This window comes from Trachypithecus francoisi, unplaced genomic scaffold (genome assembly GCF_009764315.1).
Source record: "Trachypithecus francoisi isolate TF-2019V2 unplaced genomic scaffold, Tfra_2.0 Lachesis_group21, whole genome shotgun sequence".
In the NCBI taxonomy this organism is placed as follows: domain Eukaryota; kingdom Metazoa; phylum Chordata; class Mammalia; order Primates; family Cercopithecidae; genus Trachypithecus; species Trachypithecus francoisi.
Genome location: NW_022681467.1, coordinates 43,428,909 through 43,447,433, shown reverse-complemented (window position 1 = coordinate 43,447,433; position 18,525 = coordinate 43,428,909). Strand labels below are relative to the sequence as shown.

The 18,525-nt window shown below is 51.8% G+C and overlaps 2 protein-coding genes across 9 annotated transcripts in view; one reads left to right on the top strand and one right to left on the bottom strand.

Annotated features, from left to right (window-relative positions):
- Positions 1-368: 368 nt before the first annotated feature.
- Positions 369-4,982, bottom strand: LOC117068319 (collagen alpha-1(I) chain-like). Its single transcript, XM_033185382.1, has 4 exons — positions 4,319-4,982; positions 3,544-4,043; positions 2,861-3,303; positions 369-478 (listed from the first exon to the last, which is right to left on the bottom strand). Exons 1-3 carry the CDS (start codon positions 4,980-4,982, stop codon positions 2,893-2,895), a joined length of 1,575 nt encoding a protein of 524 aa, XP_033041273.1. The 3' UTR covers positions 369-478; positions 2,861-2,892.
- The window catches only part of SULF2 (sulfatase 2), a 137,143-nt gene continuing 121,627 nt past the window's right edge, over positions 3,010-18,525 (top strand). For 3 of the 8 annotated variants that reach the window (XR_004431268.1, XM_033186673.1, XM_033186669.1), the window contains exon 1: positions 4,182-4,348. The gene's annotated coding sequence lies outside the window, so the exon portion shown is untranslated. Of the gene's footprint in view, positions 3,848-4,180; positions 4,349-18,525 lie in introns of those variants that run through there. The other 5 variants (XM_033186671.1, XM_033186668.1, XM_033186670.1 and 2 more) reach the window with 5 other exon arrangements.

Sequence of the window (18,525 nt, the reverse complement as noted above, 5' to 3'; positions counted from 1 at the left end):
ATTTTAAAACCCATGCAAAACTGTCTGCACTCAGGAGCTGAGAAGTTTGATCTCAACCTCCTGAGAGTGGTTCTGCAGCCTCTTCTGCTCTTGTAGAAGCAACTTACAGCCAAACTTGTGTGCATTATTAAAGCCACCTGTGCCCCAGTTCTACGGCTCGCATTCCCAAGCCTCCTGTCTGCAGCCATGTTCCTTCTTCTAACGTTTCTCCTGTACACGCCAATTTGCTTGAGACATGTTAAAAGCTTGACTTTTACAACCCTCATAAAATCCCATCGACTCCAACCCAAATCCAGCCAAAAGTGCTCAGACAATCAGATTGAGTTTCAACCTCTTGATGGAAATAAAGAAACACATAGCAAGAATGATTTTTTTTTTTAATTGTTACATATGAGTCAAGGGAATAAAACAGCAACTCCGGCCTTGCAAGGGAGATAGAACCAGACGGGCGTTCTGCACAAAAGGGCTGCCAAGGAATCTGCAGAGGGAAGAAACGAGGCATGGAGGCATCAAGAGAAAGGTCCCCCTGAGGTTAAATCAACAATGCTGGGGAGAATGGGGCGGCATGAGGAGCCTGAAAAGCTTGATCGTCCAGCTAGGATGGTCAGGATCATACCAAGAGATGTCATGGGGGATGAAGGACATGGGAGGAGAAAGACTGTCTTGGTGTGGGTAGAGGTGGCAGGGGCTGGAGTATCAGGAGGCCGTGGGGGTGCCCAGGATTCTGCTGAGCCCCACCCAGACCCGGCTGCCAGGCTGGGGGACATGTGAGCCCTCAGGGCCCCTCACGTATCCCAGACACCCAGCTCCGAGCTCCGGAACGGGCCTCTAGTCCCCACCTGCCTGGAAGGACCTCGAAAACAGGCTAAGGCCTTGAACCCAGAGGACAAGGGAGTTTGCTGGGAATTATGGAGGAAGAAACATGGCCAGAGGAGCTATGCAGACCCTCTGACCTCATGGGTGTCTGAGCCAGTAAGTTAAGTCCAGACTAAAACACGTGACCCATAGCACCTGCCTACAATGAACACACACACACACATGCTCGGACACACAGGTACACATGCATGCACACGCAAGATCTGTCCCCATCTACTTAAGGAAGGATAAGGGGCCAACATAGACATTACCATGTTTGGTAATGTCCAGCAACAATGGAAACAACATATCCAAAAAGATAAGCAAATGCCACATGTCCACCAGGCCCACGGCCCCAGAAGGGATTGTAAGCTTCCCCTCTCTGACTGGGGTTGCCTGATGAGCAGAGAAGGATAGAGTGAAACATTGTGGGCAAGATCCATATGGGTATGAGAGAGCCACGTTCAGGAACTCGAGACCCAAAGGGCATAGTATGGTAATGCAGTGGGTATTTTTTAAACTTTTTTTTGCTGTGGAAATTTCCCCACCCCTGAAATATTCTCCAAAACCCAACATAAAAAGTAGGAGGAAGGCAGATCCCATTCCTGGGCCTCTCTCCTCCACCCCAGGCCCCAGACGCACCCCCAAGGGGCTCTGAGGACCCAGTAAGAAAACTGCTTCTGTAGTGGGCTACACGTCCCAAAACCAGGGACAGCAAATGGGTTGAAATCCCACTGGCCAAGTTTTTGACTATAGGCAAGACCCTTTATCTCTCTGAGCATCAGGTTTCTTGAAAAGATTGTCAGGAGGATTACATGAGACGACCTGGTGGAAACAGCCATTGACTGCAGAACCTGCCGGAGTTGCACTGTCCAGCATGGAAACCCTGAGACACACGTGGCTGGTCCCAACTGAGATGCGCTGTTAAGGTTAGAATGTACACCGGCTTACAAAACTTAGTAAGAAAAAATAATGTAAAAATCTCATTAATAATTTTATATTGATTACATGAAGAGATCGATTTTGGATATACTAGGTTAACTATATTATTAACATTAAAATTAATTTTACCTGCTTTTCTCAGACAGGGTCTCACTCTGTCACCTAGGTTGGAGCACAGTGGAACAATCATGGCTCACTGCAGCCTTGACCTCCCAGGCTCAAAGTGATCCTCCCACCTGAGCCTCCCGAGTAGCTGGGACCACAGGCACATGCCAATATGCCCAGCTTAATTTCTGTATTTCTTGTAAAGATGGGGTTTCACCATGTTGCCCATGCTGGTCTCGAACTCCTGAGCTCAAATGATCTGCCCACCTTGGCCTTCCAAAATACTGGGATTACAGGCGTGCGCCACTGTGCCCTGCCCTCACCTGTTTCTTTTTACTTTGTAATGCACTACTAGAAAATTCTAAATGATATATATGTCCTTCTACAGAGATGAGGCAGAGGGAGAGGGGTCTCCATTATTTTTTGGTCTATGATGGTGAAGCCTGACATTCCGTCCCAAGGCAAAGAAGGTGGGAGCTGATCAGCCTTATCAGTGATGCCAATGGTAGGGCCAGCACCTGATTTGGAAAAGCAAGTTCAAGGTTTTTCTGATTTATTTAGGCTCTAACTTGATTGGGGTGGCTAACAGATGTTATGGGGAGGAGCCTAGAGCCCCAAACCCAGTCAGGGGATCCGATTTGAATTTCAGATTTAAAAATGAATAATTTTTTAGTACTAAGTTCCTCCCCATGGAGGTCTGTATTTATTTGTTAAGTCTGACAAGTCTAGCATGGAGGATCACACCAGAGAAAGGAGATGCTAGGTTGAAAAGTAAAAACATCCTAGGATTTAAGAGCATGAGCCTGGAGCTAAGGCTTCTTGACTTCACAGGATCCACCACTTATAATTGTGCGATCTTCGGACAGTTACTAAACCTCTCTTGGTTTCCATGGTAAAACGGGCATAGTAACTTACTGTGTGAGATTCTCACAAGGTTTAATAAGTTACTGCTGCTTACAAGTGCTTTCCTACAGCGGCGTCTGTTTCCCCTTAGCAAGCAACTCGGCTGTGTTTTCTGCAGCTGCTGGTGGGTTCTCTGCTCGCTCTTTGCCCACCCGCGTCAGGCCGGTCCCCCTCCAGCCTCTTCTGTGGCGCGAGGGACAGCGGAAACCGCGGTAGACAGCACCCCCTTGAGTCGAATTCCTCCCCTTTCGGAAGAAGCCGGTTTCTCTTTTCTTTGCTACTCCCGGGCCATTTCTGGGCAACAGCTGCTATTTTCACTTGAGCCCAAGTTAGTTTCTCGGGGAGCTCTGGGGCGCGCACGGGCAGCTCGGTTTGCCCTGCGATTGAGCTGCGGGGTCGCGGCCGGCGCCGGCCTCTCCAATGGCAAATGTGTGTGGTTGGAAGCGAGCGCGAGGCTTTCAGCAAAGGCAGTCGAGTGTTTGCAGACCGGGGCGAGTTCTGTGAAAGCAGATAAAAGAAAACATTTATTAACGTGTCATTACGAGGGGAGCGCCCGGCCGGGGCTGTCGCACGCCCCTCGAAACACTTGGCTCCCTCCAGCTCCGAGAGAGGAGAAGAAAGCAGTAAGAGAGGCAGATTCACGTCGTTTCCAGCCAAGTGGACCTGATCGATGGCCCTCCTGAATTTATCACGATATTTGATTTATTAGCGATGCCCCCTGGTTTGTGTGTTACGCACACACGGCTCTGGCTCGCTTCCCTCCCTCGCTTCCAGCTCCTGGGCGAATCCCACATCTGTTTCAACTCTCCGCCGAGGGCAAGCGGGAGCGAGAGTGTGTCGGGTGAGTGTGCGTCTGTGTTTCCCGGCGAGGGTGCGCGCTCGGCGCCGGGAGCGCGGCCAGCCGGGTCCGGAGGCATCTGGAGGCCGAGAGCCGCCGGGACCCCAGCTCTGCGTCCACTGCCCCGTCCGGAGCTGGACTTCGGGGCCGTGCGCCGGGGACAGGCAGAGCCGGGTCGCCGGCCGCGCGTCCCCCGAGCCGGAGGTAAAAGCGCTCGCGCGCGGAGGGCTCGAGGAGGGCACCGCGGCTGGGCCCCCCGCGCCCCGGGCCCCGGCCGTCCGCGGCTCCCAGCCCGACGCTCCCCGCCCCGAAGCGCGCCGCCTCCTCTGCGCGGAGGCCGGCGGGCAGGGGGCGGCAGCGCCGTGCCAAGGGGCTGGCTGGGGCAGCGCGGCCGGCCGGGCTGGGGCGATTTAAGAGCGGTCCGGGCGGGGCGCGGAGCCGGACTTTGGCTTGGGCGGCGCGCGGGGCGGGGGCCGGGGGCGGCCGCGGCAGCGGCGGCGGCGGCGCTGGGGGGCGGGGAGGAGGCAGGAGGAGGAGCAGCAGCCTCGCTCGCCGGGGGATGCAGCGGCGGCGGCGGCGGCGGCGGGAGCGGCAGCAGCAGCGGCGGCGGCGGCGCGGAGTCCCCTGCGCCCCGCGGCCCGGCCGGGCTGCGGCAGAGGCGGTGGCGCCCCGCGCCTGGTGAGGCCGCCGGGACCGTGCGCGCTGGTGAGTGGGGCGTGGGGGGCAGGTGGGTGGCTAGGGGACGCAGGGCTCGGGCGGGGGCTCCCGGCGGCCGGAGCCTTTCCCGGGGTGAGCCCGGCCGCGAGCGCCGCCCAGGTGAGCCGGGGCCGGTCCCGACCGCCCGGCTCCGGCCCCAGTGCTGCTTGCGGAGGTGGAACCCTGCAGGCAGGAGGGAGGCTCCGGCGCCGGCCGGCCGCAGGGGGATGACCTGTTTGACCCCGCTGGCTGGCTGGGCGGGCGAGGACTTCCCGCCGCGCCCCTGACCCGCGGACGCGCCACACTGAGCCCAGGCGGCCCCGGGGGAAGCGCGCCTGGGCCCACCATCCGCAGGGGCATGGCCTTGTTGACCCTTGGGGTTTAGACCCAAGGGACCGGCTAGAAGCCAGCCCACGTGGGGCTTGTCCGGGCAGGACTCGGGGAAGCAGTGGGCCGGATCTTCAGAGTGATTGGAAACTCGCAGACATCGAAAGGACAAGCAGGATCGAAAAGGCAGACTTCCTCCCAGGCCAGGGCAGAACCAGTTTCCATCGCCTGGCGGAGAGATGCTCCCCTCTTCGACTCCTCGGGGTTTCAGAAGTCTAGCGGTGAATTCTAGGAGTGCACTTTTCCAAACAAACATTCCTTATAGTAGTTCGTTCATTCGTTCTACAAGCATTTCTGGAGCACCCCCTCGTGCCAGGCACCGCGTTCTGTTCCAGGGAAACGCGGCTGAACAGGATCTGGCTCCTGCGCGCCAGAAGCTGCCGGTTCACTTGGAGGGCAGCAGGGTAGAGAGATGCCGTCTTGGGGTGGAAGATGGAAGGGGAAGCCTGCAATCCTAGTTTGCACACTGGCCTCGGTCCGCAGCTCCCCACCTGCATGCTGTAGGCCCAGCAAACAGTAGGAAGAGCTAGCCAGACCTGCCTGTGGCGACCCCCTCCTCCTCCTCCCCCTTCTTGAAAGCTTTGATTCATTCCCTGCCCCCCTTTCTGGACAGTCTTCCTGCAGCTTGTTTTAATCACTTTTTGAGTTAAAAGTCAATATTTAATTAACCAAGTAATTACATTCAGCTTACGTTTCAATCTGGGTATTTGCTCATCTGTGCATGTTGGGACTCCCGCCCTCTCGCTCCTCCATCTGTCCCCTGCCTGTTTCCCACAGGGTCCACCCCCACTTTTGGTGCAGAGACGGGGAGGCTGCGTTGGAGCAGGTTCTCGGGGGAGACAGGGAGCAGGTGAGAAGGGCTTTCTCTGGAGGACACCCCGGATCTGCGCGCTCTCCGGATTTCAGCTTTTAGTGAATAGTGAAGGGGATTTCTTGACTGAGCCTCCGCCTCCCATTACAGAACCACCAGAGGGTTCTAATTAAATTAGAGCCAATCGTTAAGTATAGGAAGGGGGTGGGGAGGACAGAATGAAGGCCCCTTCCCTATAAGAGATGTTCTCCCAGCTTCGCCTGTCCCACATCATAGAGAAGAGAAAACTCATCCAGACAGCCTGTCAGGTGTGTAATTTAGCGTTCTAATAAGCAGCTTGAAAGGTGAAGGTGGTGGGCTTGGCAGATGGCATCTTGGACCTTTGTACATGAAGGCCTCTTCCTTCCCTGGCCAAGTTTATGTACATAAAAGCCGTGATGTTGGCATCACTGCTACAGCCGAGAGTCAGTGTGGGTTTGGGGTTTGAGCTTTGTGTGTACTTCTTGGGTTTTTTTATTTGAATTTATGGCTTTTTGTGAAACCCTAATAACATGTTAAAATTTGAAACGAGAGTAGAATGATGAGTTGATTGTAAAAGTCTGGTCTTGGAGGAGGACAGCATAGCAGTGTGTGTGCGTGCATGCGTGCATGCGCGTGTCCTCAAGTTCAGCTGCTGTCCAGAGAACCCAGTTGATACGCAGTTTCACACCTGATTTGGGACATAACATTTCCTTCTCGCTTTTTCTGGCACTGGTTAGTTTATCTGCTTGGACCTGCCTCAAGAGGGCAGCTGGGTTAACTAGGCAGAATATCACCCAACTCTGTCAAGCTTTGGCCATTATCTGATCTTAAGACTTCAGTCCTGCAGAAGGAGTCCAGAATCCTTGTCCTAGAGAAAAATATCAGCATTTCTGACCAGCTTGTAGTTAAGAGGTTTAGTCCAGACTTAAGATAATTGATAACACTTAAGTAGTTTGGTATGGGCCTGATCTGAGGCATTGATCTAAGCCCTGATATCTCACTCATTAAATCCACCCTATGAGGTAAGTACTGCAATTGTTACCATATTAAAGATGAGGAAACGGAGGCACAGAGGTGATTGTGACTTGCCTACAGCTGGTCACAGGTAGAGCTGGGATTCAAAAGGCCCTCAAGCTCCAGAGTCCACTTGGAACCACTGGGCTCTCCTCCATGACCTTGGCCTTTGTCCCAGATGTAGAAGAAACACATAAGCAGGGGAAGAAAACACCTTCAGACAGTCAAACTTTGCAAAGCTGAAGCCCTTCAACTTTCCATAAATCCCCACTGTTCACACAGAGAGTCCCGGGTTTGTATTTGGGGTTTTTTGCCCCAAGGAAAACATGTGCCTGCCTGGTGCTTTTTCTTCTGCTTGTGAGCAGACACGCTCTCCCCTCCCCCAGTCAGAATGCAAAGGGAACATCAAATGCAGCTGATGGAAAAGCCAGGGGAACCGAGGTGAAGATTTCAGCCCACTCAGAGCACAGGGGCCAGAGGGCGAAAGCTCTCCTCGAGGTGAGACCTTCCTGTGGTTGGTGATGGAGTCTCGCTGGCCTGGCCCTGGGGGTGGTGCCAGGGTGCTCTGTGTCAGGCCTGGGTGGATGTGGAAAATGGGGGCATCTCAATGCTGACCTGCAGATAAGGGGGGCCCTCCCTGAGACCTGCTTTCTCTGGGCCCCCTTGGAACGGGACTTGGTGGAGATTCTACAGACACCCCTGGCCCAGCCGGATTGAAGGCGCTGTCTAATTGGGAGAGCATTAAGATCATTATAATTAATTGGCATCCCAATAAATGGCATGGTTGCCTAATTGGGGTGGTTGCTAGGGAACGAGGCCTCACTTGGAGCCTAAAGGGGAAGAGGCGCTGGGCTGGCCACAGTTGGGTGTCAGGGTACAGAGCCAGCGGTGAATGGACCGGAAGGGAGAGCAGTCCATCTGCGTTTACTGAGCAGCTGCTGTGTGCAAGTTGTAAATGGAAGATCAGTTAGGGGTACTTGCCTAGAAGGACTGTAAAGTAATCAGATTTCTTTCCCTTGCAAGCAACAGAAAAAGAGAAGAAAAAACCTCAAGCCAGATTAAGGAGAAAAGAAGGGGACTTACTGGTTTTCATAACCAAAAGTCCTAAGGTGACTAACTCTAGCTTCAGACACAGCTGGACCTGCAGCTCAGGTTTTGTCATGAGAATCCATTCCTCTCCACCGCTCCTCTGCCTTCCATGGGGCTGGTGTCTCTCTCCAGCTCTGGGGCGGGTAGTCCCTGGCAGCTGTGGGCACCATGGCAAGGAGAGCCAGACTGCCTGGCTCCCTGCCCAGCAGTGGGATCTGGGGCGTGCTACTTAACCTTTCTGTGCCTTGATGTTCTCATCCAACAAATGATGATGATCATAGCACCTGTCTCCTGCTTGTGGTAAGCGTGAAATGAGATGATCAATGTCAAGTGCTTAGCAGGGCATCTGACCCAGGTGAGCCTTCAGTAAGCACTGACTGTTATCGTAACTTAGGTGTCAGGACAAATGTCAGGGAGCAGAGGGGTCTCATCCCCTCTAGTTTAAGCCCAAAAGGAAATAACAAGCCTCTGATCTGGCAATGCGCACCCGGGCCCGGTGGTTCCCTCTGATTGGACTGTTTTTTGTCCAAACCAGTCACTGGCTGAGGAAATGAGTTGCCAACAATCGGCTTAGGCCAGGCTCACAGGCCTCTCCCTGGAGCTGGATAGATGCTGATTGCTGAGACCCCAAACCCTGGAAGGAAACAGCAGGGGGAGTCCCCAGTGAAAGGGAAGCCTGGTTGCTGGAGAGGCAAATGGCCAGTGCCTACGATGGTGGGCCACTCATGTGAGCAATGCTGGCCAGATGGACCCATCTCCATTTTGGCCATGGTGAAGACCAGGGAGATACGCTGCCTGGACAGTGCCTCTCCCTCCACCAGGGCCAGCAGACATCAAAGCCTGACTTCTCTGCCTTACTATCTGAAGGATAGGGCCTGGCCTTGATCCTGTGCTTTCTGGGGGCCAGGGGCAGTGTTTTTCCAACCTCCCACCATGAGAATCATCTGGCAGTATTTGTTTGAAAAGGCAAAGACCAGACCCTGTTGAATCAAACTTCCACGGAGGGTCCTGGATGCTGGGGGGCATGACCAGTGTGTCACGTATATATTCTATACCGGCAGGAGGTTTTGGGGAAGAGGGCTCTGGAGCGTGGGCCTCTGTCTTCCTGTCTAACGCAGGGGCTGTCAGAAGGCAGGGAAAATGCTCTAGTCCTGGCATGGTGGCTCATGCCTATAATCCCAGCACTTTGAGAGGCCGAAATGGGAGGATCCCTTGAGGTCAGGAGTTTGAGACCAGCCTGGCCAACATGGCAAAATCCTGTCTCTACGCCTGTAATTCCAGCTACACAAGAGGCTAAGGCACCAGAATCACTTTAACCCAGGAGGTTGCAGTGAGCTGAGATTGCACTACTGAACTCCAGCCTGGGCAACACAGTGAGACTCAGTCTCAAAAAATTTTAAAGAAAGATGACGGCCGGGCGCAGTGGCTCAAGCCTGTAATCCCAGCACTTTGGGAGGCCGAGACGGGCGGATCACGAGGTCAGCAGATCGAGACCATCTTGGCTAACACAGTGAAACCCCGTCTCTACTAAAAAATACAAAAAACTAGCCGGGTGAGGTGGCGGGTGCCTGTAGTCCCAGCTACTTGGGAGGCTGAGGCAGGAGAATGGCGTAAACCCGGGAGGCGGAGCTTGCAGTGAGCTGAGATCCGGCCACTGCACTCCAGCCTGGGCGACAGAGCGAGACTCCGTCTCAAAAAAAAAAAAGAAAGATGACTGCATGATGTGATGGGGTGGGAGGCAACTCTAGGCAGGCTATCAGGGGAGGCCTCTGTGAGGATGTGACCTTTTGAGCTGTGACCTAGATTTTAGGAAGGAGTCCACCTTGGAAAGATCTGGGGGAAGGACATGCCGGGTAGAAGGAACAGCCAGTGCAGAGGCCCACAGGCAATGGGAGAGGCCTGTCCCAGACACCTGCTCCGAACGCAAATAGTCAAGTGGGGTAGTTCAGGCGCGGTGGCTCACACCTGTAATCTCAGCACTTTGGGAGACCGAGGCGGATGGATCACTGGAGGTCAGGAGTTCAAGACCAGCCTGACCAACATGGTGAAACTGCATCTTGGCTAAAAATACAAAAATTAGCTAGGCGTGGTGGCATGTGCCTGTGGTCTCAGCTATTTGGGAGGCTGAGACATGAGAATCACTTGAACCCGGGAGGCAGAGGTTGCAGTGAGCCAGGATCATACTTCTGCACTCCAGCCTGGGCAACAGAGTGAGACTCTGTCTCAAAAAGGAAAAAAAAAAAATAGTCAAGTGGGGTAGAGGGTCAGGAGTAAGTGGGGGAGGGCACATCGGAGATGAGAAATACAGGCCTTGCTAAGAAATTTTCGACTTCATTTTAAATAAAATGGATAACTGTCTGGATGTGGTGGCTCACACCTGTAATCCTAACACTTTGGGAGGTCAAGACTAGCCTGGCCAACATGGTGAAACCCCATCTCGACTAAAAATACAAAAATTAGCCAGGCATGGTGGCACGTACCTGTAATCCCAGTTACTCGGGAGGCTGCAGCAGGAGAATCGTTTGAACCCAGGAGGTGGAGGTTGCAGTGAGCTGAGATTACGCCATTGCACTCTAGCCTGAGCGACAGAGCAAGACTCCCTCTCAAAAAGAAATAAAAAATAAAATGGAGAATCATTGGAGGGTTTTAAGTCAGAGAATGATCTGTGTTTCGAAAAGATCCAGCTGGCTCCTGTGAGAGGCATGCTATGCAGATGGAAGTGGGGTCACCAGGACTGTTAGGCATCTGAGAGGGTCCGAGAGTGGCTTGGACCATGGTGATATCAATGGAGATGGAGTGAAATGGGGATTGGAGATGTATTTTGGAGGTCGGGCCCACAGGACTTCCTAGTGGATTGGATTACAGAGTGAGGGAAAAGGCTTTGATTCTCATCTGAGGGTGATTTTGACACCCAGGAAACATTTAGCACTATCCGGAGACCGTACAGGTTGTCCCAGCTGGGACATCTAGAGGATAGAGGCCAGGGATGCTGCTAAACTTGCAACTTACAGGATGGCCTCACAACGAAAAATGATTCAGCCCAAATATTGGTGGTGTGTCCTGCCAAGGAATCAAAGGTGACTAGGCAGCCTGGTGCATAGTGATTGCTAAATAGGGAAGATAGAGAGAAAGTTTTGCGGGGAGGAGTGGTCTGGAATTCCGACGTGGAAATGTTGGGTTTGAGTTGAACCCCACCTGGATGTCTGAAAGCTCAGTGGGTGGTGAATGTGGATGTCTGCAGCCGGTCGGGGCTGGTAACCTAAGTTTGGGAGTTATCAGCACATCGATGTTATTTTAAGCTGTGGGAGTGGACACAATCATCCAGAGAGAATGTGTTTTGTTTTCTAGTGTGGTTTTCTCCCCCCAGCCTCTCCCTAGTGCCTGTCATGAATCTATTTGATGAATATTTTTAGCACATCCCACATGCTCACCTCTCTGACATTTCCAAGAAGTTCCTGAAGGCTCGGGCTAAGCCTCCCCTTTTCTATTGCCTGGTTTCTCAGTGATTAACAGACAGAGCTAAATATTCATTGCTCTGCCACAGATGCCCTTGGGAAATTGCTTAAGGTCATGTGGGATCTCGGACCTCATAGGCAGCACGATGCCTTCTGGGTAGAACAGCTGTTGGCAAGGCCTTCAGAGCTTCTCCTCCAGCCCAGACCAGGACTTCGTGGAATTCTCTAACCAGAATATTTTGAATTCCCCACGTTCTCTTAATGTGATTCCAAAGCACACATTGCCCAGTGGCCCTGGCCTCTGCCGTGGAGCATCATCTTATAAAAGACCTGGCCCATTGCTCTGCACACCTGGGCCCAGCTTGAATCCTAGATGAATTCTATCCCAAACTCAGAGTTGTTATGGCCATGTCTTGTGTGTGTAAGTTGGTGGACAGGGCAATCCCCAGGGACCAGGAATAGTACCAAAGATGTGTTTGGCCAGGTGGAAGCCAGATGTGTTAGGGGAAGAATGTGGCCAATAGCTTTTCTTATTGGCTCATGGTCAGGACCCCAGTGGGTGTCTTGACCCGCCCCAGTAGCCAGAGAAGAGGAGCTTTTTTGTTTTTGAGACAGGGTCTTACACTATCACCCAGGCTGGAGTGCAGTGGCACAATCTCAGTTCTCTGCAGCCTCAACCTCCCAAGCTCAAGTGATTCTCCCACCTCAGCCTCCCAAGTAGACGGGACTACAGGCACAGGCCACCACACCCAGCTAATTTTTTTTGTTTTTTTATTTTTTGGTAGAGATGAGATCTTGCTATGTTGCCCAAGCTGGTTTCAAACTCCTGGGCTCAAGCGACTGTCCAGAAGTGCTGGGATTACAGGCGTGAGCCACCCTGCCTGGTCTGGAACTCTTTGAAAAGAGATTGAAAATACTGTCAGCTCATAGAAGCCTTGGAGATGTACCTGTCTGGTGAAAATCAGACCATCTGAAAGCCACATTTCTGGTCTGCCCTCGAGACAGATACTATCCACAGACTTCTGATTGCAGTCCACTTCTCTGGATATTTCAAAGACCAGGAAAGCCTACTATAATTCTTAGTAGCTTAGAGTCCTGATCATTTGAATGTGAATTGAAATGGTTTCGTTGTAAGGAATCACATTTCTGACTGACAGTGGCTTATGCAATAGAAACATTTAATTCTCACATAACACCAAGTCCAAAGCAGGGGAGTCCAGGGGTTGGTTTTTCAGTACAACAGTGTCATCCAAGGTCCCAGGATCTTTGAAGCCTCTGTTCTTCTGTCTTCATCATGTCTTTGGCCTTGTTGCCTCATAGTCTCAATATTGCTGCCACAGCTCCAGACGTCGCATCTCCCTTCAAAGTGGGACTGTAGGGCAGGACTCCTTGCTGTCTCTCTTTTAATCAGAGAGTAAAATCCTTGCCAGAACACTCCCACCCTAGCAGACTTTGCTTTCTGTTTCATTGGTCCGGGATTGGGTTTTGCTCTTACCTCTAAATCAAACACTGTGAAAGGGCCTGGCTCCTTCCGATCCTTTGGATCTCAGCTCAAATGTCACCTCCCTAGAATGCTGGAAGGACAACCTGTTTTATGTTTATAACACCACTCTCTGGAATTAGCCTGGTTTGCTTATTTGTCCTTTGTCCTCTCTCGCCTCACTAAAAAGTAAGCTGTATGCTTGTAGGGACATCGTCTGTCTTGTTCATCACTGTATCTGCAGGACTAAGAACCAGGGTGGCAATCTGGATACTAAGTAAATATTTTTTGAATGGAGTAAGCAAGAAGAGAAAGAGGCTTGGAGAGCTACAGGCAGATCTGGCTCGCGTGTTTACTCGAAGGTGACTGCTCAGGGCAAGGATGTCAAAACCTGTTCGTCATTTGCAAAAAGCTACGCGGGTGGCTGGGAGGACTGGTTTCACACACACTCGCTTGCTCCCCGGTGCCAGAGCTGGGGTTTTGTGCTAGCGTTGCTTGCAGAGGAGGGATCGTCCCCTTAATGCCACAGCAGGGACCTCACAGCCTTGCAGAAGGGCTGGTGGAACCCCCCCCCACTTCTGATGACTCTTGGGCCAAGCTAGTCTCCCAGGTCAGTGGTGTGACATTGTAATGAGGGCTCTTGAGTTGAATATTTCTGCATTTGCCCTTGAAAAGACAGCTCCCTTCCCTAAATTGTCCCTTCCTGAAAGAACAGCTGTCACAGCCCAGGAGACCAGCCTCTTTAACCTCCGCTCCCGCTCCCCAACGTACCCTCCTGAAAGCTCACATTTACTGAGCACTTCCTACAGGCTAGTGGTGGTTTAGGTGCTCCATCCTTTGAATGTGTAACTGCTCAGCGACACGGGGATCTTCCAGCCCCGTTTTATAAAGGAGGAAAGAGACACCACGAAGTCTCTCCTTGCTCTGCCATGCTGGTAGAATAGGATATCACAGGCCAGCTAACCAGGGGCTCTGTTCAGCTCACAGAAACGTTTTGTTTGAACCTTTTAGAAAGTTGTCAGATTTTTAACAACTACGAGATTTCGCGTTTTAAAAATCTAGATTTTCAGCTTCTTCTGAAAAGTGGGGCGATTGGGTCCCCACCATTCCCTGTAGCCTGAGATTGTGAACCAGTTCATTTGACTTTTTTCATGGCACTTTCCCTTCTGTTTTTCTCATTGTGGAGCAATATTTCTCTGTTCTATCTCTACCAAAAGTGGCCAGATGAGAGCTGAAGAGGAAGGGGGGTGTGCGGTTTTCTTATGGGTCCGCTTCACCCGATTACGTTACCTGCCCAGCGCACCATAGGCATTTGGGTTCGTCTCCCATTGTGATACTTTGTACCAAATGGCTACACTTCCAGGGACATTGTTTTAAGTGTCCCTAGACACTAGCACTAACATTGTGCATTGCAAGTGTGTAGTAATAATGTCTAATATCTACTGATTACTTTTGCCCAGCATTTCATCACAGCAAGCCTTTGAAGCAGGGCCTGATATCATCTTCACTTTATAAGTAAGGAAACTGAGGCACTGTGTGTGATGCCCTCACTAGAACAGGAGGTTTCGAAGCTTGTTCATCTTTGTACCATTTGTGCTAGGCTTACTGGCTGTTTGAATGAATGATTTTTTTTTTTTTTTTTTTTTTTTTTTGAGACGGAGTCTCTCTCTGTCGCCCAGGCTGGAGTGCAGTGGCTGGATCTCAGCTCACTGCAAGCTCCGCCTCCCGGGTTCCCGCCATTCTCCTGCCTCAGCCTCCCGAGTAGCTGGGACTGCAGGCGCCCGCCACCTCACCCGGCTAGATTTTTGTATTTTTTAGTAGAGACGGGGTTTCACCTTGTTAGCCAGGATGGTCTCGATCTCCTGACCTCGTGATCCGCTCGTCTCGGCCTCCCAAAGTGCTGGGATTACAGGCTTGAGCCACCGCGCCCGGCCCTTGAATGAATGATTAAAGGAATGAATGAATGATGTTCTCCTCCAAATGTTCATTGGCCCAGGAGGTTGAAAGTCTTAACCTCATAGTCATTTGTGACATTTCTGTTGGGGGAATAGTCTCTGATCAGTGTCACTGAGGATTCTTGGGTTGTGTTTCTGCTGTGTAACAAACCACTTCAAACTCAGTGACTTAAGGTAGCAACATTTTATTTTGGACGATTCTGTGGGTTGAGCAGGTGGTTCTTCAGCTGTGATATCAGCTGGCAGGTCTAAAACAACCTCATTCAAATGGCTAGCAGCTCTTGCTGGTCACCAGATGGGAGCTCAGTTATTCTCCATGTGGGCTCTGCCCTGTGGCTGCTTGGGCTTCCTTACAGTATGGCAGGCTCAGGGTAGCCTGACTTCTAAGAGTGCAAAAATGAAAGCTGCGAGGCTCTCTTAAGGCTTATCCGCAAAACTGACATGGCATCACTTCTGCCACCTTCTCTTGGTCAAAACAGGTCGCAAAGCCAGCCCGGTTTCATGGGGTGGGGCCCACACAAGGGTTTGAATACCAGGCAGTGTGACTTTTTGGAGTCCACCAAAGTACCCATTCATCACAGACTGCAAGTAGCAGAGCCCAGCACTTACTACCTCAAGCTGGAACAGGATTTACTGAGGGGCTCAGGAAAGGACAGGGCAGGAACTAAGGAAATTCTGGGGACCCTGGCACAGGAGTTACTAGCAGCCGCCCAGAGGAGGGTTTCCATTCCAATGCGACAAATGCACCCCTACTTTTTCTTTCTGCCCTTGACACTTTATTTGACAGGTGGGGACATGGTGAGAAAGTCTGACTGACTGACCTTGGTCACATGATCACCCCTTGGCAGAGAGGATGGGGGCATCTTGGCAGAGGGGAGGTAGGCCTCAAAAGGAAGCTGGGGTGCTGTCAAAAGAAGGGGACCAGATGGACAAAAATAGTTAGAAATATCTGCACCGCCCCTGCATAGGTGACTTCACCCCAGCAGAGCAATGAACATTTCAAAACGAATGAATGGACTTTGAAAGTCCGGTATAAGTGGAATACCCACATCTGTGTGGCAGCTTCTCCAGCTCCAGGGCCCCATAGCTCAGGTGCTGCTGGGGGTCTGGAAGCTGTTCTCCACTTTATGGGGCAAAGTCAACTCCTAGAACCCCTGCCATGCCTCGATATCCCCCTCCAGAAGATGGGGGCAGTTTGCTTCTGGCTCCTGAGAGGAGAGCATGCGCAGTAATGAGGGACCTGGGCTCCAGGCCTGCACTCCCTCCTCCCAGAGCCCGCCTCACCAGTGAGACTGCCTTCCACCCCCACACCTGGTGACACCCAGTGGGTCCCCCCGGCAGGGGAGGCTGCTAGTCGGCAAAACTGATCCAGACTCATCCCAGCTCGCAGAGCCTCTGACCCGGGCTTTCCTCCCACTTGCCGGTCTATTTCTGGCTGCTAATTAGATTGCACAGCACGCCACGTTGGGAAGCCGACCTGTCGTTCCAAAGGCACTCCACTCGCATCTCCAAATGTAGCGGGTGATTTGGTAAAAGTTGCTTCTGACTCCTTCTCCCGGCTTCTGAAATAATTGTAAGCGTCGGGCCGTTTCCAAGGTGAGCTAATGAGCAGCTCATCTGCTAATAGCAGGGGCAAGCTGGCTGAGGATGGCACGCTCGCTTGTGGATTGGGTGAAAGGGAAAGTAGTAATTGGATTATTAATACTGAGCCGTCAAAATACCTTTTATTCCTTTTATATTCTTCTCGAAGGAAACGACAATCTCTGGAAACAAATACATGTTCGTGGGGGTAAGCAGGGCTAGGCTAAGAAAATGTGGGGCTGAAAAGGGGGAGGGGGTTAAAAAGGTAGAATTGTCAGTCCTCACTGTGGCAGTCTACGCGGAGAACCAGCCCACAATTAGGCGTGAATAATGACTCTGTTCAAGTCCGACTTTATTGCTTTTGGCCAAAGGCCTTTTGCAGAAATAACTTTGTAACTCCCTGCCAGGGAAGCTTTTGTCCACAGCTGAGACAAAGGAACAAAGAACAGAGGTGGGAATTTCTGTATCTGATCTCTACTTCCTCTAAACAGCCAGAAAGGACAGCGGGTGTGGCCTACCCAGAAGGCATGGGATGGGGCAAAGGGGTGTCCAGCCTCCTGTGGCCACACTGCTGTGTTCAGCTGTACCATGTTGGTTTCATTCTGCACATTCCCACCCCAGAGCCTTTGCACTTACTTCCTCCGTTGCGTAGAAAGCATTTTGCCCACAACTGGCTTCTTGCCCGCCTCTGCTCTCAGCTCAGATGCCACTTCTTATGCCACCTCCTCATCCCAGAGAGGCCTTTCCCAATTTACTGTCCATCCTATCACTTGACAGCTTCCTCCAAAGCTCTTAAGACAATCTGAAATTCGTCTTCATTCATTCATGTTCTCTTCCACCAAGGTGTCACAGCTCTGTGAGGACAGAGGCCTGGCCTGCCTTGTGGCCACTGCTGTTTCTTAGCATGTGGCACGTAGTAGGTGCTCAGGAAAGATTGGATAGCTTAGAAGAGTTGCACATAGCTCCCAGGCCAAGCTCCAGCAGGGCTTTATGGAGCCCACTCAGTGTTTAAAATAAAAAGTTTTTACTTTGGAAATGGCATTTCCAATGTAGTCCAGGCTCCACCCCATCTCTTATCGTAAATCTAGGCCACTTCACTCACTCAGGTCTCCTGCCCGACCCTTGTAGGCATTTGCATTTTTGTCCCTGCTTTAGACAAAGGCCACTGTAGACATGTCTCTCTCCAAAGGTCACCAGACAACATCCAGACTTCTTGCAATGCCACGTCTTGTGCCAGACCGCTGGCCTCCACCAACCAGGTCCCATTGACCGGATCGAGGTGTAGTCTTCATCTTAGCAGTCCACACGCAGGGCGTAAATAGTGTTTATCTCATCATAAGCAGGTCATGGCGGGAGGAGGGTCTGGCAGGAGACCTGAGTGAGTGAAGTGGCCTAGATTTAGGATAAGAGACGGGGTGGGGCCTGGACTACATTGGAAATGCCATTTCCAAAGTAAAAACTTTCAACTTTTCTTTTTTCCCTTTTCCTTTTCTGGTCTCCTCCTAGCCTCTGGGTCATCAAGCGGGGAATCGCATGAACTCTTCCTTCATGGTCTTCAAGGAGACCTACTCCCACTGTAAGGGGAAGCTCAGAGGCCTTGACAAGCAGGAATGTAACCACAATGTCATTGCCTTTGCTTGTAGTGTTGCCATCTAAATATGGCAGGGGTTCTCACCTAGGGGCAGTGTTGCCCCTAGGGGGACATTTGGCAGTGTCTGGAGATAATTTTGATTGTCACAACTGGGGTAGGTGCTACTTGCATCTCATGGACAGAGGTCAGGAAGGCTGCTAAACACCCAGCGATGAACAGCACAGTCCCCCCATTGACTAATGACCCCGCCCACATGCCAATAGTGCCAAGCTTGAGAGACCCAGGTTTATGGCAATGGGTGCTGGTTCTGCCAAGATAGACTTTTCTTTCTAAATAAATTTACTGAAATAAGAAAGGGAATGCATGAATGAATGAATGAATGCATGAATGAATGAATTTAGGCCCAGATTTGGATATTCTACTTATACCAGACTTTTAAAAATTCATTTATTTGTTCTGAGACCCTGGCCTATGGGATGGAGCACAGAGGGTAACGATCAGCCCTGTCGTCCCTTTCGGAGCAGACCAGGCTGTACCGTTTGCCTCAAATCGGGAGCCCCTGCCCTGGAATCCTCCATCTTGCCAGAAACTTCGTGGGAGCTGCCTGTAAAAAAAAAAACTCTAGCAGCAGTTGATTCTGGCCCAGGAGAAGCTGTGTTATCCCAGGCAGAGTTCTGGCAGGTTGGGAGATGTTTCCAGGTCTCCTGCCCAGCCAGGCATGATTAGCATCCTTCCAAGCCTGGCCCCAGAGCCCTGGCCCAGCACCCCCATTTGAAGCCTGCAGAACCTCATCATCACCGCT